We start from the raw sequence: 24483 nt of genomic DNA on the forward strand, positions 1-24483 counted from the left end.
CTGACAGAAATAAAAGTTGGTATAAACTCTCTAGAGAAGAAGACAACAGTGACTGCCTATGGCAAGGAGAACCAGGCTAGCTAGTAAGGGGTGGGAGGGAAACTAACTTTTTACTTTACACCCTTTGTAACTTCTGAACAGTGTAACTTTTACATATAATTTTTGTTTTTAAGCAATACAAGCAGATGATTAAAAATTCAAAGCATAAAAAACAGTAGGCCCCATACACAAACACTAGTATGAGTCTCATCTATTTTCCTAGATATGCCCAGGGCCTTTTTTACATGCAGAAACTGAACCTCCTTAACAGAAATAAACATCCTCAACAGAAAAGGACTGATCTCTTAAGGATGAAAGTTCGGCAAAGCCGAAACAGCCCACAGAAAATATTAATCAACAAGTATCCAAGTGTCCCACCACTGTCAGGTAACAGTTCCCCATACAAAGCTTGCAATCTAGATAAGGAAATAAAATAAATGTAAAAAAACAAAAACAGGGGGGAGGACTCAAGATGGCGGAGAAGCAGCAGGTTGAGACTACATCAGGTAGCAGGAAATCAGCTCGATAGCTTATCTAAACATTGCAAACACCTACAAATCCAACGGGAGATCGAAAAGAAGAAGAACAGCAATTCTAGAAACAGAAAATCAACCACTTTCTCAAAGGTAGGACTGGCGGAGAAGTGAATCCAAAGCGACGGGAAGATAGACCACGGGGGGAGGGGCCGGCTCCCGTCAAGCGGCAGAGCAACGGAGCACAAAATCAGGACTTTTAAAAGTCTGTTCCATGAGGGACATTGCTCCAGAGGCTAAACCGGGGTGAAGCCCACACAAGGTCAGCATGGCCCCAGGTCCTGCAGGGTCACAGAAGGATCGGGGGTGTCAGAGTGCCTCAGTGCTTACAGGTATTAGAACGGGGAAGCCGGCTACAGAGACAGAGCCGAGGAGTGAGCTCTCAGCTCAGGATTACCTTGAGCCGGTCGCAGGACGAGTGAGCTCGGAGCGCGGCCGGAGGCTGGGATGCGGGAGTGAGTGGGCGCTGTCCTCTGGGGGCGCACTGAGGAGTGAGGCCAGGATATAAAATCAATGCACAGAAATCAGTTGCATTTCTGTACACCAACAACAAGACAGAAGAAAGAGAAATCAAGGAGTCAATCCCATTTACAACTGCACCCCAAACTATAAGATACCTAGGAATAAACCTAACCAAAGAGGCTAAGAATCTACATGCAGAAAACTATAAAGTACTCTGAAAGAAACTGAGGGAGACACAAAGGAATGGAAAATGTTCCATGCTCCTGGATTGGAAGACTAAATATTGCGAAAATGTCTATGCTACCTAAAGCAATCTACACATTTAATGCAATCCCTATCAAAATACCATCCATTTTTTTCAAAGAAATGGAACAAATAATCCTAAAATTTATATGGAACCAGAAAAGACCTCGAATAGCCCAAGGAATATTGAAAAAGAAAGCCAAAGTGGGTGGCATCACAATTCCGGACTTCAAGCTCTATTACAAAGCTGTCATCATCAAGACAGCATGGTACTGGCACAAAAACAGCCACATAGATCAATGGAACAGAATAGAGAGCCCAGAAATAGACCCTCAACTCTATGGTCCACTAATCTTTGACAAAGCAGGAAAGAATGTCCAATGGAAAAAAGACAGCCTCTTCAATAAATGGTGCTGGGAAAATTGGACAGCCACATGCAGAAAAATGAAATTGGACCACTTCCTTACACCACACACGAAAATAGACTCAAAATGGATGAAGGACCTCAATGTGAGAAAGGAATCCATCAAAATCCTTGAGGAGAACACAGGCAGCAACCTCTACGACCTCAGCCGCAGCAACATCTTCCTAGGAACATCGCCAAAGGCAAGGGAAGCAAGGGCAAAAATGAACTACTGGGATTTCATCAAGATCAAAAGCTTTTGCACAGCAAAGGAAACAGTTAACAAAACCAAAAGACAACTGACAGAATGGGAGAAGATATTTGCAAATGACATATCAGATAAAGGGCTAGTGTCCAAAATCTATAAGGAACTTCGCAAACTCAACACCCAAAGAACAAACAATCCAATCAAGAAATGGGCAGAGGACATGAACAGACATTTCTGCAAAGAAGACATCCAGATGGCCAACAGACACATGAAAAAGTGCTCCACGTCACTCGGCATCAGGGAAATACAAATCAAAACCACAATGAGATATCACCTCACACCAGTCAGAATGGCTAAAATTAACAAGTCAGGAAATGACAGATGCTGGCGAGGATGTGGAGAAAGGGGAACCCTCCTCCACTGTTGGTAGGAATGCAAGCTGGTGCAACCACTCTGGAAAACAGCATGGAGGTTCCTCAAAATGTTGAAAATAGAACTACCCTATGATCCAGCAACTGCACTACTGGGTATTTACACTAAAGATACAAATGTAGTGATCCGAAGGGGCACATACACTTGAATGTTTATAGCAGCAATGTCTACAATAGCCAAACTATGGAAAGAACCTAGATGTCCATCAACAGATGAATGGATAAAGAAGATGTGGCATATATACACAATGGAATACTATGCAGCCATCAAAAGAAATGAAATCCTGCCATTTGCGACAACGTGGATGGAACTAGAGGGTATCATGCTTAGTGAAATAAGTCAATCGGAGAAAGACAACTATCATATGATCGCCCTGATATGAGCAAGTGGAGGTGCAACATGGGGGGTTAGTGGGGTAGGAGAAGAATAAATGAAACAAGATGGGATTGGGAGGGAGATAAACCATAAGTGACTCTTAATCTCACAAAACAAACTGAGGGTTGCTGGGGGGGGGGGTTGGGAGAGGGGGAGTGGGGTTATGGACATTGGGGAGGGTATATGCTATGGTGAGTCCTGTGAAGTGTGTAAATCTGGCGATTCACAGACCTGTACCCCTGGGGATAAAAATACATTATATGTTTATTAAAAAAAAATGTAAGAACACAAAAAAAACAAAAACAAAACAAAACAAAACAAAAACAAAAACAAAAACAAAAAAAACTGAAAAGAACAACTGAATGTCCAAAGAGGCTATAGCAACTGAACACAGGAGTGGTAGGACTTAGAAGAAGGAAAAGCTTAAAGTCAGCTAAAAAAGCTACTTTTAAAAAAAAGATTGGGGGCGCCTGGGTGGCTCAGCGGGTTAAAGCCTCTGCATTCGGCTCGGGTCATGATCCCAGAGTCCTGGGATCGAGCCCCGCGTCGGGCTCTCTGCTTGGCTGGGAGCCTGCTTCCTCCTCTCTCTCTCTCTGCCTGCCTCTCTGCCTACTTGTAATCTCTATCTGTCAAAAAAATAAATCTTAAAAAAAAAAAGATTGTATTTATTTATTTGACAAAGAGAGACACGGTGAGATAGGAAACAAGCAGGGGAGTGAGGGAGGCAGAGACAGGCTTCCCACTGAGCACGGGCCTTGTGGGGCTCGATCCCAGGACCCTGGGATCATGACCTGAGCTGAAGGTAGACATTTAACAAACTGAGCCACTTGGGCACCCCGAAAGAAGCTATTTTGGTAAGAGGTTTGACCTGGGTTAGCCCTCATAACATCTAAAAAGTTTAAAAGAAACAGGTAAGAATATCAAAAAGTGCAAACATCAAGCAGAAATGATAACTCAGCCATAAAAACTTACAAGCACTCAATTTCCTGAGGTCCAGTAACTTCTTGTTACCATTTTTAGAATGCACAACAATTTGTAAAAGAGAATGTTTTAGTGCTTACATCATATGCACATTAAGTTTTCTTTATTTTTCAATAGCAGTTTTAAGGTTTCATGTGTTATCTCACTTAATCCTCACAACCTGTAAGCACTGTGTCAATCATATTATACAAGTAAGGAAATTGAGAATTGCTGTGATCATAAGTAGTCCAAGGTGATCAGCCTTTTTCTTTTTTTTTCTTTTTTCTTTTTTTTTTTAAAACTTTCACCTCTGGCATGACAGAGAGGGAGTTCTGCAGACCCACTCTTCAGTGAAATTGATGAAAGTGACAAAATAAAAAATAAAAACACACCCTTGCCCCCCACCCTATCCATTCAAAGTCCCTAAAAATGGTCCTAAGGACATACAACAAATGAAGAAACATCTATTCAAGAAAATCTACTAAAACTTGGTAAGGACGAGTGGTGTTTGAATGACAACCAACTCCCTCTCCCTTCCCTGTCAAAGCTCAACATGACAGAAACTCCACTCCAGACTGCTAAAACAGCCAAAGACAGAGGGCCCTTTTTTTTTTACCCCTAACATTCCATTAGCCACCATATAGTATATCATTAGTTTTTGATGTAGCGTGCAGTGATTCATTAATCGTGTGTAACACCCAGTGATCATCACAACACATGCCCTCCTTAATACCCATCACAGGGCTACTCCATACTACTACCCCTCTCCCCTATGAAACCCTCAGGTGTTTCCTGGAGTCCAGAGTCTCTCAAGGTTCATCTGCTTCTCTGATTTCTTCCCATTCAATTTTCCCTCCCTTTCCCTATGGTCTTCCAGGCTATTCCCTATGTTCCACATGAGTGAAACCATATGATAATTGTCTTTCTCTGATCCACTTATTTCACTCAGCATAATCCCCTCCAGTTCCATCCATGCTGATGCGAATGGTGGGTATTCATCCTTTCTGATGGCTGAGTAATATTCCATGGAGCCCCATGCCCTCAATAGGAGGCAGGGCAACTCCGCCCAGAAGGCTCTTTTGAACCCCAGCTCTGAGTCAGAGGACTACCTGAGCAGGAGGGGCAGCATGCCAGCATTTCTCACCTTGTCCATACCTACCTGCTGCTAAAGCATAGTTCTGGGTGAGTGTGGCCAAGAGATAGGGGCTCCCTACTTTTGCCCAGTCACTGCCAGTCAGAAGGAGGCTCTACCTTAGGCAAGCCACTAAGAATACTAGTCCCTGATTTCTTGTCCAGGCTCATGGGGTTGGGGGAGGCATGCCTAGGAAACCTGGGGCTGCAGCCATCCACTCCACTGAGTTTGGTTCCTATTTCACGATGTCACTTAAAGAGAAGTGTCCATTGTCCCTGCCTCCAGCACTAGAGCCTTGTTCAGAGATTTTGCCTGGGGATAGAAGCAGGCCACAAAATACTTCCTCAAATCTCTTTTTTAAATGAATGGACTTCATTTGCAATAGAGCATGGAAAAGTTCAAACATAAAGGGTGCTTTAAAAAAAATGCTGAAAGGCAAATGGGAGGCTTTGGACATTGGTGATAAAAGACAAACTGTAGACCCTGTAGACCAGCTAATCTGCTGGAGAGAAACTGAGAGATAGCAGGAAGGAGACCTTTTGGGCTCACATAAATTTCAAACACTGACTTTGGGAAGTATACCTTGAAAGGAGCCTGAATTTGACTGGATCCATCTGTGAATGTTGTTGAAACAATAGAGCCATCAGTCTGGAATTAGTGGAGTTTCAGAGCTGGGTGTGGTCTGGAAAAGAGACAGCCAAAGAGATCTGGGCCAGAATCAACGCCACCTCTAGGTGACTGTAGGTGTACTCAAGACTGTGCCAGCCAGGGGCATAATCAGAGGCTTCACACTGCTAGGGGGATGCAGGGGATAGATTGGTTTCTAAAATAGAAAAGGAACTCCTTTAACTCAACAACAAAAAGACAAGACAATTAAAACATTGACAGAAGACCTAAACATTTTTCCAAGGATATACAAATGACCAACAGGAACACAAAAAGGTGCTCAAAATCCTTTGTCATTAAGGAAATGCAAACCAAGCCAACTATGAGATACTGCATCCATTACAATGGCTATAATTAGAGACTGAAAATAACCTGCAACAGCAAGGATGCAGTCAAAGTGGAATCCTCAGGGTGCTTGGGTGGCTCAGTCAATTAAGGATCTGACTCCTGATTTCCGCTCAGGTCAGGATCTCGGGGTAGTGGCATTGAGCCCCACACCCGGCTCTGCCCAGTGCGGAGTCTACAGAGATTCTCTTCTTCTCCCAACACCCCCAGCTTGCAGGCATGTGCTCACTCTCTCAAATAAGTAAATAAAATCTTAAAAAAAAAAAAAAAGCAGAACCCTCATACATTGATTGCTGGTGGGAATATAATACGGTGCAGCCACTGTGGAGAAAAATTTGTCAGTTTCTCAATAAGTTAAACATAGAATAACCATATGACCCAGCAATTCCACTTCTAGGTATATACTCAAAAGAATTGAAAACAAGTGTTCAAACAAAAGCTTGTTCAGAAATGTTCACAGCAGCATTACCGTAATACCAAAAAGTAGAAACAACTTAATGTTTATCAATGAATGGTTCAACAAAATATGGTATACCCACACAACATAATATTATTTAGTAATAAAAAGAAAGGAAAGTCTGATACATGCTACAACAGAAGCCAGGCACAAAAGGCCAATATCATATATGATTCCATTTATATGAAATATCCAGAAGAAATCCAGAGCCAAAAGTAGATTAGAGGTTACCAGGGGCAAGGAGTAATGGGAATGGAGAGTTTTTGCTATAGAGTTTCTGTTGTAGTGATGAAAAAGTTTTAAGAAATAGAGAGTGGTAATGGTCACACAACACTGTAAATATAATTAATAGTACTGAATTGTACATTTAGAAATGGCTAAAGTGGGAAATTTTGTTACATATATAACCACACACACACATGCAAACAAACCAATCTAATGCCAAACTTCAACATACAGAATGAGACGCAGCATGAGAATCTTAGTATGAGACTCTTCACAGTATGAGATTCAGAAATAAAATTACACGTCTTCTTGGGTTCCATTTAACAGGCTTACACTTTCAGTTCACTCTCAGCTTTAAAAAGAATTTAAATGTATAAATCCCAAGGCTTGAATAATGTTCCTATTATATAAAGTATTACTGTTAGATTTTCTCTGCTTAATTTAATTTCATAATGTAAGACCATTTATCTATCACACTTTGGCATAACAGAACTGTAATTTGAAAAGCTCAAATGTGGGGCGCCTGGGTGGCTTGTAAGTTGTAATGTTCAAAAGCAAAAAGCAAACTCATAATGAGATACAATCTCATACCCTCTAGGTATGGCTATAATAAAAAAAAAGAAGAGCAATAATAAGGATTGGCAATGATGTGGGGAAATTGGAATCCTCATGCATTGCTGGTGGGAATATAAAATGATGCAGCCACTTTGGAAAGTGGTTTGGCAGCTTTTCAAAATATTAAACACAGAGTTACCATATGACTCAGCAATTCCACCCAAGAGACATGAAATCATATGCTCATTGAAATGTTTTCACAAATGTTCATAGTAGCATCATTCATACAGCCAGAAGGTAGAAACAATCCAAATATCCATCAACTGCCAAATGGATAAACAAAATGTTGTACATCTACACAAAAGTATACCAGCTGAATATAAAAGGGAATAAAGGACTGATAAATGCTACAACATGAACCTCAAAAACATTGTGCTAAGAAAAAAAAAAGCCAAACACAAAAGACCATATGTTGTATGATTCCATTTATATGAAATGCTCCCCAAAAGGCAAATCTATAGAAAGTAGTTTAGTGGTATCTAGTGGGTGGGAGGGGTGGGGAATGGCAAGGGACTGCTAACGGGTACCAGGTTTCACTTGGGGGAGATGAAAAGGCTCTAAAATTAGATTGTAGTGATTGATGGCTGCAGAATCTTGTGAATATACTAAAAACCATGAATTATGGTATATATATATATATATATATGTATATATATATATATAATCAATGAAGTTTTTTATTTTTAAACCTGCTCCATTTTTTGGTTCCTACAGCCATCCAACTTTACTTCTTATCATTCACCAATATGAACCTTCTAATTAGTCCATCCAGAGTCCATTGAAAACCCCACATTCATTTCAATTGCTTGACTCTGCTCACGTAGTAGGTTACGCCCCAGCCACAAATTCATTTGGAAGATTTTCCTGCCTAAGTCAATCCTCACTGACCTAATTTTCTTCTAGATTCCATACCACTTGCAACTGTTAATACTGTAACCTCAAATATATACGTAAAGCAATTTCATCTTATGTTCCATTAACAGCTAATTTTTGCCATAATCTCTAATTCTTGCCTTTAATCTCTTTTATCTTCTCAGAGACAAGCTAGCATCTTGAACACAGATGGTATAAATGTCTGCTAAATAACATGCATGCCTTAATGCAATTTCCTACATATGTGTTCAGTAGTACCCAAGCCTTAACAAATATCCCAAGTCTTAAAGCAGGAAACAGAAATGAAGAAATGGGAAACTAAAATGATGGAACATGCTATCACTTCTCAACAGTGTATTAGAGAAGTTTATGTTCTTATTGTGCATTTCAAGATGGCCTTTTACTGCTGCCCTCAAACCTGGATGTACCAGGCATCCTAGTATTTTTTCTTTTTAAGAAGGCTCCACACTGGGGGCTCAATCTCTCAACCTTGAGATCATGACCCGAGCAGAAATGAAGAGTTGGACGCTTAACCAACTGAGCCACTCATACCCCTCAAGAGAAGGAAGAACTTAAATATGAAACTCTACTTCCTCCTACCAGTGGGGTACCAAGATTCAAACCCCAATATCTTTAAAAGCAGTCAGGACAAAATTTACACAATGAGGAATGGAAGTACTGTACAGAGTGTGTGAGGTGGGAATAAGAATGCCCTGCTTTCAAAGGATAGAGGGTTGGCAGCGGCAGAAGACAAGTCTTCTAAACCAAACTTCTGAAAACAACAAAGCAGGTCATAGCAAAAAGCCACAACTGCTGAGATCTGACCTAGAGCCTGACTGCAGAAGCCTAGGACCAACAAATTCAAAAGCATTTCTTTCCGATACCGTGAATAGGCAAGTCTAATTCCATCAATATGAAATTCCTCATCCTGGCCCTGAAAGGGTACAAACATTGAACACTTCTCATTTGTTGAGCCTCAGAAATAAGTATTTTTCCTTTCCTCTATATTTATACTTATCTGGTAACTTGTCTTTTGTTGTTTAAAGGCCAAATACACATACTGTAATCTTTCAGACTTGCTTATGGGATTTCCCTGGTAGCAAAGTAGTTATCTCCAAATGTATCATTATTTTGGTCTGTTACAGATTTTTTTTACTTGCTTAATTTGGGTCTCTTTAATAATTATTTTCTTATTTGTAAAACTCCTTTAAATTATACCCTTCCTTTCCTGTCATTTCCTTTTTAATATTCAGTGGTTTAGATTAAGGGATTATGAAATGTATTTAAGGTGGGTAATTTCTCACTTCAACATTCAGAAGACTATTAAGGTGCAAAGAGAAAATAAACAACATAAACGCCTAGAAGAGAACGTTTTTCACAATTTATGTATTGTTATTCTATCATTGGCTGCCTTTTTTGAACTCACATTTATAGATGCTAACACTCCCAATTTAAACGTTCAACAAAGCATTTTTATTCTGCTTTTTGTAGAAGGCTATCAAGATTTCTTCAAACTATGTATGATTACAGGCAGCATTTGATTATCATTTTGAATAATGACTTCCAAACATCAGGACAACTTCTCCCAGTGAATACTTTGTTCAATAATAAGAAGAGCAGGCATCATTATCAAGAGTCCAAACGTACTGCACCAGAACAGAGCAGTTATACACAAGTCTTGTCATTTGATTGAATCACCCAGATGTATAAATAAGAACGCTGACTTTTGAAAGATAAAGAAATCACTGAATAAATGAAAGAAATACAAAAAGCACCATTTATCAACACACACTTCTCTCTGCCCATTATTATATTACTGGCCAATGATGTTAAACAGGTTGTAAAATTGGTAAATGAAAGGCTTACAACTGCCTGCAAGTAAGAAAAACTGGTAACTTTTAAGTAATGTGCAACAAGGGAAAGCTAACAATGCCTGGCATATACCAGGAACTCAAAAAATTATTGCTGAACAAAGAATTAAAATCAGGGCGCCTGGGTGGCTCAGTGGTTTAGGCCACTGCCTTAGGCTCAGGTCATGATCTCAGGGTCCTGGGATCGAGTCTCGCATCGGGCTCTCTGCTCGGCAGGGAGCCTGCTTCCCTCTCACTCTCTCTGCTTGCCTCTCTGCCTACTTGTGATCTCTCTCTGTCAAATAAATAAATAAATAAAAATAAATAAAAAAAAAAAAGAATTAAAATCAGAACCTTCATGAGGCATATTGAATATAAATAATTTCTTATAAAATAAATGTGTTCTTTAAAGACATTGGAAAAGAAAATATGCACATGTATGTCTTCTTATCTTTTAAAATATGGCTTACATCCAAAAATATCAACTGCGGGTTGAATGTACATGAAATGTACATGAAAGAGATCTGAAAAGCTTTATTAATCTCTTCAAGTTTCTTTAGTTCACCAATTCAGAGTTACCTAAGGAAAGCAAATGGAATACTAATTTAAAAATTCATTTCTTTCAGTCACAATGTCAGTAATATAGCCAGTAGGACAGGAAATCAGAGAAGTCTGAATTTTCTATATCTGTTCTTTAAGGATTACTACTGACAAATCTTCAAGATCTAGTTATGGTTTATCCACATAACTGTTACTAAAAAAAAAAAAAAAAAAAAAAAAACAAAAAAACCCTCCAAAGAAAAATATCAAAGAGCAACCTATCCTTCAAGATGGGAAGCAAAACTTACTTCAACTTGGAACAGTTCTCCAGCCCCCTCACAGTCATTGGATGTGATTACTGGAGTATGAATATAAACAAAGCCACTGTCCTGGAAGAAAAGAAAAACCACTTTTTCAGCATGTTTGTATATAAAACAATTCTAAGAACATATAACTGATTATACTATTAAAAAAGCACTGAGAGAATGTCATACCCAATCTCTAGCCCGCCAAGCATAACTAATAAGATATCAAATTGAGTGTTTTACTGTGCAGAGAAGCACACTGAATTTTACATCAAGAACTGACCGAGACATTCTCTACTCCAACATGATTTCAAAGATAAGGAAATTGAGGCCCAGAGAGATTTAAAGAAAAATTCACACAAACAGTTGATGGCAGAGAGAGCCAGGACTGGAACCCAAGCCCTTAGGATCTCTCTGGTATATTTTTTTCTTCCCACTTCTCTAACACACTGGTAGTGATTCAACACACACACACACTCTCTCCAGGCTAATGTACAATGATGTCACCCACACTGCTAAGGGACTGCAAAGTGATCAATATGAAGCTGGGTTGTCATTTTGGAATGAGATTCCCAATTGTCACAAACCACCAAAAAGGAGAAGAAAGTTGACAAACAGGGACTGAAGAAATAAATAGCAACAAAGGCAGAAATGATTTTTAGGAAGTCTGTCATTAAACTGATGGCACAGTACACTACATATGGCATAGGCAGTGCACTTCCTTTACCCCAAGGAAGATTCTGAACAGCAAATCCATCCATTACTGAGGCGCCCAACTGCAATTCTTCCGCTCCAAAGTCTGAGCTATTTCCATTAGTGAACCACAAAAGCTGTTTGCTAGTAGGACTGAAATAACCCAGCAAATTCAAGGTTATGCTTCTTTCATTTTGACTATGGATGTAGGCAAAAGGTTACATTCGGTGTAAATGTTGCAGGTGGGCACAGAGGGAACTCAAGTGAACTTATGCTGCAGAGGCAGAATAGTAGTGTTTCACACGAAAATTTTGGTTTTGAAATCAATGCAATGAATTCATACATGCACATTTAATCCCTGCCACATTATGCCTATCACTGAGGGAATGTAAAATGTCTCAGTGCATTACACCAGCCACCTCCCAAATTGGCCTCTCCCTTCCTACAAAGGTGGAATTCAAGTATTCTGGCTCTGATACAAAGTACCCAGTTAACAACTTGTCTTATGATGTAGACTGATTAAATATTCAAACTATAAATTAGGAATCTCAGAAAATATTCAAATATGTACTTAACCTGGGAGCTATGAACCTAGAGGTGCCACACAAAGCACTTTACAGAGAACGAATGAAATATAATCAATAACATTACTGCATAAAATTTTTCTCTCCTAGGAGCCAGAATTATGGACATGAATCATTTATTCCACATGAATACAGGCAACTATGAGCAGGAGTGCAGTAAACAAAGAAAGGAAGTGAAAAATCCAAAGGAAATGAGGGTGGTGAGAGGGAGGGGGAGAGGGAGGAGAAAATTTAACGGCTAAATGTAATTGCCAAAGTTAGAACTGGTCAATTGCCACAAGAAACAAAACTGCAAATCTTATGAAAATAACTATATGGGCTTAAAAAAAAAAATCACTCAAGCAGCAAGAATTATTCTTAATACTCAATTAATGCTAAACCTTTCAAAAGGTGTCATCAGCTTTTTAAACCTTAATGCTGCTAGAAGGCTTATATCAAAGTTTAAAACATTCCCACCAAAAGCTATAAAGAACAGAGTCCAAAAGTAGAATAAAAAAGCACAGAGAACAAAATCCAAAAAAGAGTAAGGGGACAGGGAAGTAGAAAAATAAAAAGGAAAATAAACAGCCAGGAGTGGGGAAGTATTGTCTGCCTCCACAAGAGTAGTTGTGTCAGGTATTCATCCCATCCTACAGCAGAGAGGTCCCTGCTTCGAGACAGGAAGGCCAGAGAAGGAGCCAAAAATAAAAGTACATGCTTATTCAATTTTTCTTTTCTTCTCTTTTTCCCTTAAGATTTATTTATTTATATGAAACAGAGAGAAAAAGCATGAGTGGGGGGAGGGGCAGAGGGAGAAGCAGACTCCCTGCTGAGCCAGGACCCTCCCCCGCCCCCCCCCCCGCCCCCCCCCTGAGTAGGGCTCAATCCCAGGACCCTGTGAGCCTAAGGCAGAAGCTTAACCGACTGAGCCATCCAGGCACCCCTACTCACCCAATTTTTCCGATTCTACCTGCCACCTCTAAATATCTAAATGTTTTTCATACAGTCTAGAACCAGATATTTTATAAGACACTGAGTATCTGAAAGTTATAAAACTCACATACTAAGGCCCATACATATCACTCAAAACCTCATGGATTGTATTTCTCTTTTGCACTCACACAAAGTAAACATCATTATTAAATCAGAATCAACAAGAAAGAAACACGACAACAATTGCTAGCCACTGGCAAAAAAGTGATAGGAAGAAAAAAAATCCATAAAAAGCACTCACAGGAACTCGAAGACACAACAGTCTGGGGTCATTCAATAGAGAGGAAAAGAATACACAATGATGGGCTTCTAGGGCCTTGCCATACAGAAGAGGGGAAAATATGATACTCAAATGAAGAATCTGGACTCATCAAGAAAGGGCAAACTTCTACTGGCTCATTTAGGAAGCCAGGGAAATATGTAATATATTTTAGGATAACCTCCACTGGAAACTGGAAAAAAAATTATGCCTAATTATTCTGTTATGGGAGAAACTTAGCTTTTCTAAATAATTCATTCTTGAGGATTCTAGATATCCAAGTTTTAGTACATAGCAAATGTGTCATTTTATGAACAAACTTATACACAAAATATTTTTGATACTCAAACCAAAAAAATGACTTTCTAATCTAGAGATATTAGGAAAAAAGAGCACCCAGAACAGTACCTTTGTTTTTAAATTTAAATTTTTCTTCAGTGTTCCAAAATTCATTGTTTATGCACCACACCCAGTGCTCCAAGCAATACTTGCCCTCCTTAATACCCACCACCAGGCTCACCCAACACCCCTGCTCTCCCCTCCAAAACCCTCAGTTTTAAGTTAGGATACTTTAAGGCATGAAACTCTTAGATTTTAAGTCTTTTTTTTTTTTTTTTAAGATTTTATTTATTTGACAGAGAGAGAGATCACAAGTAGGCAGAGAAGCAGGCAGAGAGAGGGGGAAGCAGCCTCCCTGCTGAGCAGAGAGCCTGATGTAGGGCTCGATCCCAGGACCCTGAGATCATGACCTGAGCCGAAAGCAGAGGCTTAACCCACTGAGCCACCCAGGCTCAGATTTTAAATCTTATTTTAAATCTTAACATCTTTTAGGGAGTTTGAGGTAGTAAGTCACAGAAATAGTACCAAATACTAAATAACATAAAACTATTTAATATGCCCTTTAGTACTCTGTGATTTCAATTCAATCCTAAGTATTATATATACAAGTGGGTAACAATATAGAATTATCAGGATTATATTTTCCAGGCCTTCACAATTAAAAAGCGAATTTATAGCACTCAAAAATTACCTGCCTTTGTACCTATAACCAACAGTGCTAAAACTCATTATTTGAAACCACTTAAAACATCATTTTGCTTGCTTAAAATACTATTTTTTATTTCAGATTTTCTGTTTGTCATTTTTAAATTATTTACTTATTTGTCAAAGCTTCCAGTAATAAATGTATAAAGTAGGTAAAGCTCACTTGTTAATGGACTGCCAATATCACCACCTAGTGGCCAGAAATCTATAAAACTTTCAGAATATAAGAAGGTCTACTTTATCAACACTGTTTAAAGCCATATGGGGCAAAAAACATTTTTAGATCTGAACAAATTTTCTGTTTGTGTGCTTCAAGACTTACTGAAAAGCCATATGGAAGTTGCGTAAGAAAGTTTATGAGAGGGGTGCCTGGGTGGCTCAGTGGGTTAAAGCCTCTGCCTTCAGCTCAGGTCATGATCCCAGGGTCCTGGGATCCAGCCCCACATCGGGATCTCTGCTCTGCAGGGAGCCTGCTTCCTCCTCTTTCTCTGCCTGCCTCTCTGCCTAGTTGTGATTTCTCTCTGTCAAATAAATAAAATATTAAAAAAAAAAACAAAAAACAGAAAGTTTATGAGAGCATATGGAAATGTACCCTTTCGAACTATAATAGGATGACATAGTATAATGTGATTATTTTTCTTTGTTTATTCAAAACTGTATGCTTCAAAGCCTGATGCTCTTTAGCTGTTTCACCAGAAACTAACTCTGAAGGAGCTTTTCAAAGAGCAAGAACTCTCTTGGTAAACTACAATAGGACTGGGCCTGCATGAATTTGGATGCACCCAAGAGAAGGGTATGATGCTAGACAATCAGCTGGATCTGGAGAAGCAGCACAGGAAGGGGTCCAGAACCACTTGTAAAGCACTGAACTTCATCTGCTGGGTCACTCCTGACCTTTGGGGCCCTCCCATCCACATGGGGGAAGGTCCTTTCACCTAATCGACACGACAACTATGTTCTCCTGTGGCCTTCCCAGGTAGGGGGATGCGGCTGACAAGCAAAGCTAAATAAGAAAAAATGCCTTTAGCTGCCTACCAATCTATTTGATTAACACCAATAACTCTTTAAAGGTAGTGCTTGCCACATATAAAATATGTCTATGACCAAGATGGAAAAACAGGGACCAGATTTACCCTCTCCCTTGAAACAACTAAAAACAAACAAAAACCAAAAATAAAACTAAAAACCCCACCAAAAAAAACCACATGAAAGGATGGTTTTCAAGACCATGGATATAAGACAACAAAAGACAGCAATCGCTGAGGTGGGAAACAAACTTAGTGAACCCTATCAATAGCCTTGCTTAGTACTTTGAGATTGTCCAGGCCATAGCAGGAAGAGGAGGAAAATAAAGTGGAGCCTAGCACATGCATGTGGGAAAACTATCATAGGCCAAGGACAGAACCATCCAGAAAGATTAGAGGAAACAATGCCTGGGGCTGGAAACAGTACGTGTTCCCACAAGCCAGACTGGAAAAACTCAAAATTCACAAGACACTAGGTAAAGTACTCAGGAAGGCTTTGCCTCAGTAGTGGAAGTTAACTAGCCCTAGACTGTGAGCACTGCTCTGGCCCCATTCACCAAATCATAAGAGCAAGACCCAAAAGGTTCAAACAGTTTTCAAGTAGCTTAACTGCACACTAAAACAAAGCTTAATAATATCCAAGATGGTAAAATTTTCTGTCTGGCATCTAACCAAAGACTGGCATATATGCAAAGAAGTAAGAAATCATAACCTGTAATAAGGAGACAAAAAGCAGTAAATCAAAAATAAATAAATAAAAATAAGAGCAGTAGATCAAAAAGGACTTAACTGACAGACACGTTAGAATCAGAAAGACATAAAACAGTTACTAAACAGCTATTAAAACTGTAAAAGTTTTAATTAAAACTGTATTGTGTATGTTCAAAAAGTTAATTAGAGATATGGAAGATATTTTTTTTTTTAAAAGGTCCAAATAGTGCTTGTTTTGGCAGCATATATGCTAAAACCAGAATAATATAGAGAAGATGAGCATGGCCCCTGTGCAAGGATGACGCACAGATTCATGAAGCAGTCCATATTTTTCCACACAAAAGGGGGAAAAAAAGGCCCAAATCAAACATCTAGTTATGGAACCTACAATGTTAGATGAAAAACGCACTGGATAAGAATAACAACAAATCAGTCATTATAGAAGAAAACATCAGTAAGTTTGACGACCTAGCAATAGAAACTACCCCCTAAAAAAACAAACAGGAAAAGGGAATTTAAAAAAAGAAAAGAACATCAGTGAGCTATGGAGGTATCATTAAGTGGCCTAATATATGGGCAACTGAGGTCTCCAAAGGGGGGAGGTAACATAAATTTTGAAGATGCAATGGCTGAAAAACCTGAGGAAAACTAAAACACATAGATCCAAGAAACTCTACAAGGTCTAAATGCAAGGAACAAAGAAAACTGTGCCAAGGTACCTCATAATCTAATTGCTCAAAACCAGCGATAAAGGGACAAGCTTAAATCAGCCAAAGAGAAAAGTACCACACAAGTAAAGGGTGCTTGGAATAAATACTGTACCTAACAGAACTTTCAGGATAATACTCCAAGGTTACAATAATTCAACTTTTACACAAGAAATAACAGCTGGGGGTGGGGGGGTGGGAAAGAACAGCTAAAAGCACACAAAGCAACTTACCTTAAAGAAAGAATGAATTGCAGCTGTGGCTTCACTGCGAACCCTCAGTATAGAAGCCAGAGCATTAGTTCTACATCGAAGGTGAGGATATTGTCTCAGATACTCCAGAGGATGCCTCTCTTTAGATTTCAAAGGGAAAGCCTGCCAATAAATTGGAAAAAACAAATGAAAAGCTAAAAAAAGATAATGTTCTATAATAGCAGTTTCCAGGACACCAGTTAAACAGTAATGCTTCAGAACAAAATTAAAAAATTTTCCTTCTCTGTTTCTTAAGATAAGTGAATACAATCCACATTAATTCCAAATCAGTAGATTGGTAGGTAGAATCAGAGATGTGGGTGTGACTCTTACCACTTACTAGGTGTGGAACCCTGGACAAAGTTAGTATTACGGAGGCTAATCTGTTATTTATCAAATTTTCATCCATTAGCTTATATCAGTCACTACTTACAAACAGAAAGATTAGGATATAATTATGCAAAATAGCCCACTGTTTGGCATATAAGAGTTCAGAATATTGTAGATATTAAAGATTAGGTTTTCTACAGCTGTGTACACACAGCTGGTGTTCAATTTTAAAAATCACCCAAATGTCTTAAAAACCCATAATCATTTATAATCAATTGGCACTGTTTTTCACTGTTTATCAACATGACTAAGAACATGAAGGGTCAACAGCTTTCTGTCATCTGGCAGAGTAGTGTATATTTACAAAAATTTCAAATTATGACTCTATGTAGAAATATTATACCCTGCTCACCCTCATGTTTCAAGCTTAAGAAGACAGAAACAAATCTTCAGACCAAAATCAAAGTTCCAGAAAAAAGGTAACAGAAAAGCTAAGTAAAAAAGCCAAATGGTAGCTTATTCCATTTAGTCTTATCTATTTCTTTTAGTGCACATGCTAATTTATTTCATAATAGAAATAAGTAACACATCTACTTAAGTCAAAAAAGGACCACATTAACAGGAATCTGGGGACTGCCTGGGGATCAGAATTCCCTAATATCTAAATACTTAAAAATGAACTTGAAATCAAGGGGAAGAAAAGGTGAATGACAAAGACAGAAGCCAAGAGAGAAAATTTAAGAAGGGTTAAACACATGGCAAATTTTAATAATCGTTATATCCCTCTAAAAAAGCAAACCCAAAAATGGTTACTATCTCCAATCCTGAGTTCCAAAGTATTTTCACAGTCCACTATTCAGAAATCTTAGGACCCAATTCCAGATTTTACATGTCAATTGGTATGTATTAGTATTTCTTAAAAAATTATTCAGAATGACATTTTTTTAAAAGTTGCCCATTTTTCTCTTACTTCCTTGTATTTATTTTCCTCCAATTATCCAAAAGAAATAAAAATGAATTAAAATGATGCAATTTCCCTATACTTCCCCATTTTTTGTTAATTAAATACTTGAAAAGATGTATAGCACAACTACAGCAGAGTCGATGGCTAGTACATCAATTTTAGCTGTGGCACTAGCCAGCAATATCACCTTGGACAAGTCAGATCACCTGACTGGACCTCATTTTCTCCAATTCAGAAACTGGATTGATAACCTATGATTTTATACCCTTTAACCTCTTTATCAGGTGATAAAAGGTAGTAACAAAGACTCTTACAAAAATGGGCATAAACATGTCTTTTTTTTTTTTTTTTAATTTATTTGACAGAGAGCATGTGAGAGTGCAAAAGCACAGGAAAAGCAGAGGGAGAAGGAGAGAGAAAACCAAGGAGACTCCCAGCTGATTATGGACCTGATGGGGTTCTTGATCTCAAGACCCTGAGATCACGACCTGAGTTGGAACCAAGAGGTGGAATCTTAAACAACTGCGCCACCCAGGCGCCCCATACATGTCCTAACGTAGGATTTCTTATCTTAGCTCAGCCCAAGCATTATGGCACTCCAGCAGTGTCCCACAGAATTTTCTGTGATAAATGGAAATGTTCTTTTTTTTTTTTTTTTTTAAATGAGAGGATCAGCAATTTTTTTTTTTATTTGTTTATTTGACAGACAGAGATCACAGATAGGCAGAGAGGCAGCCAGAGAGAGAGGAAGGGAAGCAGGCTCCCTGCTGAGCAGAAAGCCCGATGCGGGGCTCGATCCCAGGACCTTGGGATCATGACCTGAGCCGAAGGCAGAGGCTTTAACCCACTGAGCCACCCAGGCGCCCCTAAATGGAAATGTTCTGTATGCATGCTATCCCGTATGGTAGCCAGCAGCTGCCTGTGACAACCAAACACTTGAAATGTGGCTAATGCCACTGCAGAACTGATTTTTTTAAATTTAATTTTGATTGATTTAATATTAAATTAATTAACATTAAACAGCCACAGGTGGCTAGTGGCTAATGTACTGGTCCAACACAGTTCTAGATCCTGCAAAAGTAATTTCTAGGCAGGGCTTTCCTTAGAACATGGTCTGCTCGATGTCTGTCACTGCAGCTAACTGGGCATCCTTGTAAAAGTGTCAAGTTTCAACTGTGACAGGAATCCAAAGAGATGCAGAGATTAATACTTCACCTTCACTCATAAAACGCAGCCATCTACGTACTTTTTGCTACACTCTCTACATTCCTCAGCTCTACAGTCTGTTTCGATTATCTGTGAAGTCCAACTGAAACACGCTCGAAGTGCCATCTTCCCAATAATCACACTTAAATCAGACAGCTAATGTTTTACATTAAGCCTAAATAGTCCCCATTAAAGTATTAGAAAGCATACCTTGGCATCACAATTTCCAACAACTTCAATTTTTTCTGCCTTCAGTTCCACATTTTGCTTTTTGGATGGACTTTTTACCAGCTGCCCTTGAACTTCCACAGCACTCCCAAAAGCCAGTTCTCTACAGTAACCAAAAACCAGCATAGACAAGGTGTCATTATCTGGAACCCTCATTTTAATACAAAACTTACTATCAGAACATTCCAATATTTAATGATAGAGGTTTTACCCTTCTTTGGGCAGCAAATAATTGAGAGAGGCTGAAGCAAAGAATAGATACGGGATATTACTATGTGAAGATATTAGAAAAAGAAAGGCCTCCATAAAAAAAAATTAAATCTTGCCATTTGCAATGACATGGATGGAACTAGAGGCTATTATGCTAAGTGAAATAAGTCAATCAGAGAAGACAATTATATGATTTCACTCATGCGTGAAATTTAAGAAACAAAATGGGAGCATAGGGGAGCGGAGGGAAAAATAAAACAAGACAAAATCAGAGAGGGAGACAAACCATAAGAGACTCTTAATCATAAGTAACAAACTGAGGATTGCTTGAGGGGGTAGGGGTGAGGGCATGGGGTAACTGGGTGATGTAATAAGTACTATATATTATTTAAGATTGATGAATCACTGACCCTTAAATCTGAAACTAATATTATGTTAATTAACTGAATTGAAATTTTAAAAAAAAGAGAGAAAGAGAAAAAAGAGAAAAAGAAAGGACTGAGCTTGAAAGATCTTGATTCCAGATATTTGGACTTAAGCCTCAAAGCTCTTTAAAGTAGGTTTGTTGAGAAAGATCACTCAGGGGGCAATATGAACACTCGATTAGAGAAACGGGGAACAGAGATGAAAGGGGAAAAAAAGGTTCTTTTGTTATTTAAAAAAAAAACCAAAAACCTCACCTACTGTCAAAGCTTGAATCTGCTACAACCTGAAGGCTTTCCAAAGATGATCCATCATTTATATGCAGGAACAATACTTCCTTCTGGGATCGGACTGAACGAATCCATCCCTAATAAAGAGTAATTTCTAAATGTGAGTTTAAAACACACAAACATTTTACATTTTCATTACACATGCACATGTAAGACTAAATGGAAAAAAAAATGTCCTCAATCCTGTCTTAACAAATCAATTGCTTTTAGCTCACCGCTAAGCCTATATAATCCAATATGATTCTTATCGCAGTAAGATACAGCTTTGGCATCACACCTTTTTGTTTTGTTAATAAAACTCACCATTCTCAATAGATGCCTAACATTTCAGTAGGTGAAAAGCCTAATTCACATCATTAATTTCCCCAATATTGGCTATTTCACTTATTTCTTCCTGCCCCTTGCTCCTTTTTGCCACCACAACAAATAACAGGGCACATACTTTCTCCCTTGTCTCCTTTTATATAAAATTCCTAGAAGGGAGATTATGAAGTTATAGACTAGAAACATCTCCACTGGATTTTTGTTTCCCTTTTAGAATGTATCACACAAAGTTCTCAAACAGCTTTTCATTGTCAACATATATTAAGTAGTACATAAGCTTTCAAAGACACTCTGAATTCACATGACAGGTATGTGTGAATACAAATGAGAGTCTTCTAGTAGACCAGTACAACTAAAAACAGGTCTCAAAGATCACATCCAACTTAAATTTAATTAGCAAAGAAACGGGAATATTCTATCAGACACTGAACAACTGTGAAACTGATGGTGTTTGATTAACTATCAGCCACGCTTGGGAAAAGGGAGATGATTCTACTTACAAAACTGTATTGGGGGCACCTGGGTGGCTCAGGTGGTGACCTCAGGGTCCTGGGATGAACCCCGAATCGGGCTCCCTGCTCAGCCGGGAGTCTTTCTCCCTTCCCCTCTGCTGTTCCCCCTGCTTGTACTCTCGCTGGCAAACAAATAAAATTAAAACAAAACAAAACGGTATTGACCCTTAGTTGCGTTCCCACCATAATCTACAGACAATGCTATTAAAGCTCTTCTCTTACTTATTTGCATGTCCATAATACTTTCAAAGTTTAGGAACTGTGCTTTAGTTGCTTTGAAGGCAATTGTCAAGCACAGAGTTGATAGTCCATTAATGTTTTTTAGTGAAAGAATATCTACCATGCACTAAAAATCTACTGTGAGAATGTTTTACTACCTTCATGTACTATCTCATCACTTCTTCACAACAACTCTGTGGTGTGAACCTTTCCTACAAATGAAGAACCTGGGATCAAAGAAGTTAAATAACTTGCTGAAGATCACACTGCTTGTTAACATAAAGCCTGAACTTGAACTTTTTTTAGGGCTATGCTGAATAAAGTATACATTGCCTCAGTCTCCTATACAAGGCCTTTCACAATTGAGTGTGCCCATCTTTCTGGTTTCACCTCCCCACGCTTCCCCAAAGGCAGTTGCTCTCTGGTCAGGTTCAATCAATAGTAATTCCTAAAGCACCACTGTCTTGCTTTTCACTTGTTAGTAAAAGGTAACATTTGTGAAGCACCATTTAAAAATGTGCTTCTATTCTAAGCTCTTTATAAATATTTTACTACTTAGTCCTTCTAAGAACTTAATGAAGTGAGTATTAGAGATGAAGAACATATTTAGAGAAGTTAGGATAATCTCTCTAAATAATTAACATCACAGTTCCCAAGTAATAGAGCTAGAATTCAAATATAGTTCTTAGTTCAAAGTTCAAGTTATTATCAAACTTCTCTAGAATGCTATCTCCCCCCAACCCCCAGTTCCTCTGCTTGAGGAACTCCTATCCTTCAGGACTCAAGCGAAATGTCACTTAATACAAGAAGTCTTCCTTGACCTCACATAGTTAAGGACGTCCCTCTCTATTTTCTCAAAATTTTTATACCACCAATACAACACATTGCCCCAATTACCAGTCTTAGCCATTAGACCAGGGCTGACCCACAAAAATATGTGAGCCACATTATGTAATTCTGCATGTTTTAGTGGTCACACTAAGGTAAACAGGTAAAATTAATTTTAATACTATATTTAACCCAGTTATGCCCCAAATATCAATATGTAATCAATATATATATTGAGATATTTTATATTTTGTTCTCCAGAATTGGTGTGTATTTTACAGTTAGTTATCCTTCAATTTAGGCTAGCTGCATTTCAAGAGCTCAATGCCACAAATGGCAGGTAGCTACTAGCTTAGACTGCGTAGCACTAAAATGAAAGCCTTTAATGTAAGCAGTAGCTTTTACCTTTGAATCCTTTCTAGATTACCACTTCCAAGGGATCATTAAGGTGTGTATGTCAAATAAATAGATGAATGGAGAAGGTTTTGGTTTGTATCATGGAAAAAATATGAAACCCAAAGAAATGCAGAGAGGTCACACTGCTAAAAATCAAGGATATCCAAGGACAACAAAAATAACTTCATCAGTGTTTCAGCAACCTATAAAAAACGGTCAAACCACCTTGTTTGGTCTACTCCCTTAAGGGAAAATCTTCTATGTGGAGCTGTTGCAACTGATATTAACAAGAGAAATAAAAGCAGCCAACATTTGACGTGAGCCATTGTTCTAAATGTCTTAATACCTATCACCTCACTTAATCTTCAGGACTCTATGAGGTTAAGGCTATTAGATTTATTGCCATTAAGAAGGAAACAGGTATAAAATACATATGAGACATGCCCATAATTCATGAGTCACTAAGTGGCAGATTTGAACCTAGGCAGCCTAACTCCAGAGTTTCAAACTGCTACACTCTACTCTTTCTCCTAACTTACTAAACATACATTATATACAAACCCCCACTTTTAGGCCTTGGGGTGGTTAAAAGTTGAAAAAAGGCCATTGTTTAGTTGAACGAGTATTTACTGTCAGACATGTGTGAATACCAAGACAGTTTAAGACATGGTGTCATGTCTCAAGGAGCTAGCTCGCGGCAGGCATTATTAACTATGGATGTTCATTATGAAGGATAAAGGAAAAGAGGCTCGTACGTTTATTCTGCTGTATGAAACAAGTTTACAGATAATGTCCCACCGGGAAAGCAAAGTTCCAGGACTTCACAGGCATCCCAACAGTTTTGCAAAGAGCGATGGTGGGCAAAGAAAGGAGAAAAGTGTGAACACACGCAGTTGACCACATTTTCTCCTTTCCCTGCCTGTCATTCTGCCTGACAAGGCAAGCCTAGACGTGGTGCCATTTAAGTCATTAAAAAGAAAAGCCCACCCCCTTCCCATACACCAACCTGAACCTTAACGCGCTCCCCAATCGTGTTCTGGGCCCCAAGGGCATCCCGCACTCTCAGTCTGGATGAAGGTTTGTGTCTCGGGCAGGGAGTGGAGGAACAGGAGCGCAGGGCTCGGACCAGGCACCGGGCCCCAAACATCGTACGGCTGCCCCAAGCCCTCCTCCGGACCAGCCCCGATCCCGGCGGGTGAGGACCTTGCCTATGGTGAACCTCCCCCTCTCGACTGCTCCCCAATTATGGGCTGCAGCCCTGCACTCAGGCGCTCCACGCCCCCCAACCTCGGCTGCTCTCCTGCCCCTTTAGGGGCTCCAGCTTTTATCTCCACAGACTCCCCTGCGCTTCCCTCTCCCGGGACTGGGCGAAGCGGAGACAACACAGTCAGTGGCGTAAGCCCAAAAAAACCACGCGCTGTGGCCGACCGAGACACCTCACGGTCCCGCGTAGTTTCCAAACCCACAGCCCAGACCGCCTCTCGCCCGCCTCTCCCAGCTGAAGCAAACGCGGCAGCCGCCACTACGTTACACGCCAACGTCAACGTCATCGCGCTACAAGGAGGTTGAGAAGGAGCGTGCGCAGTTCTGACCCCAGTTTACGGAGAAGGCGGGCCAAAGGCAGGTGCTGGCGGAGTGGGGAGG

General features: G+C 39.3%; 1 protein-coding gene and 1 non-coding gene across 6 annotated transcripts in view; one reads left to right on the forward strand and one right to left on the reverse strand.

Annotated features, from left to right (window-relative positions):
- NARS2 (asparaginyl-tRNA synthetase 2, mitochondrial) overlaps positions 1-23986 on the reverse strand; it is a 141014-nt gene extending 117028 nt beyond the window's left edge. For 4 of the 5 annotated variants that reach the window (XR_006820054.1, XM_046017047.1, XM_046017046.1 and 1 more), the window contains exons 1-5: positions 23846-23986; positions 20528-20637; positions 19620-19740; positions 16892-17032; positions 10667-10747 (exon numbers count right to left, since the gene is read on the reverse strand). Coding sequence is in view for 4 of the 5 variants with exons in the window: in XM_046017047.1 (XP_045873003.1) it covers positions 10667-10747; positions 16892-17032; positions 19620-19740; positions 20528-20637; positions 23846-23986 (594 nt within the window). In the remaining variant the exon portion in view is untranslated. Of the gene's footprint in view, positions 1-10666; positions 10748-16891; positions 17033-19619; positions 19741-20527; positions 20638-23845 lie in introns of those variants that run through there. The other variant, XM_046017048.1, reaches the window with a different exon arrangement.
- LOC123950130 lies at positions 16178-16284 on the forward strand. The gene has a single exon (XR_006820134.1). It is a non-coding gene; the product is annotated as a U6 spliceosomal RNA (small nuclear RNA).
- Positions 23987-24483: the final 497 nt, after the last annotated feature.

The sequence above is a fragment of the Meles meles genome, chromosome 8, assembly GCF_922984935.1.
Source record: "Meles meles chromosome 8, mMelMel3.1 paternal haplotype, whole genome shotgun sequence".
Taxonomy (NCBI): domain Eukaryota; kingdom Metazoa; phylum Chordata; class Mammalia; order Carnivora; family Mustelidae; genus Meles; species Meles meles.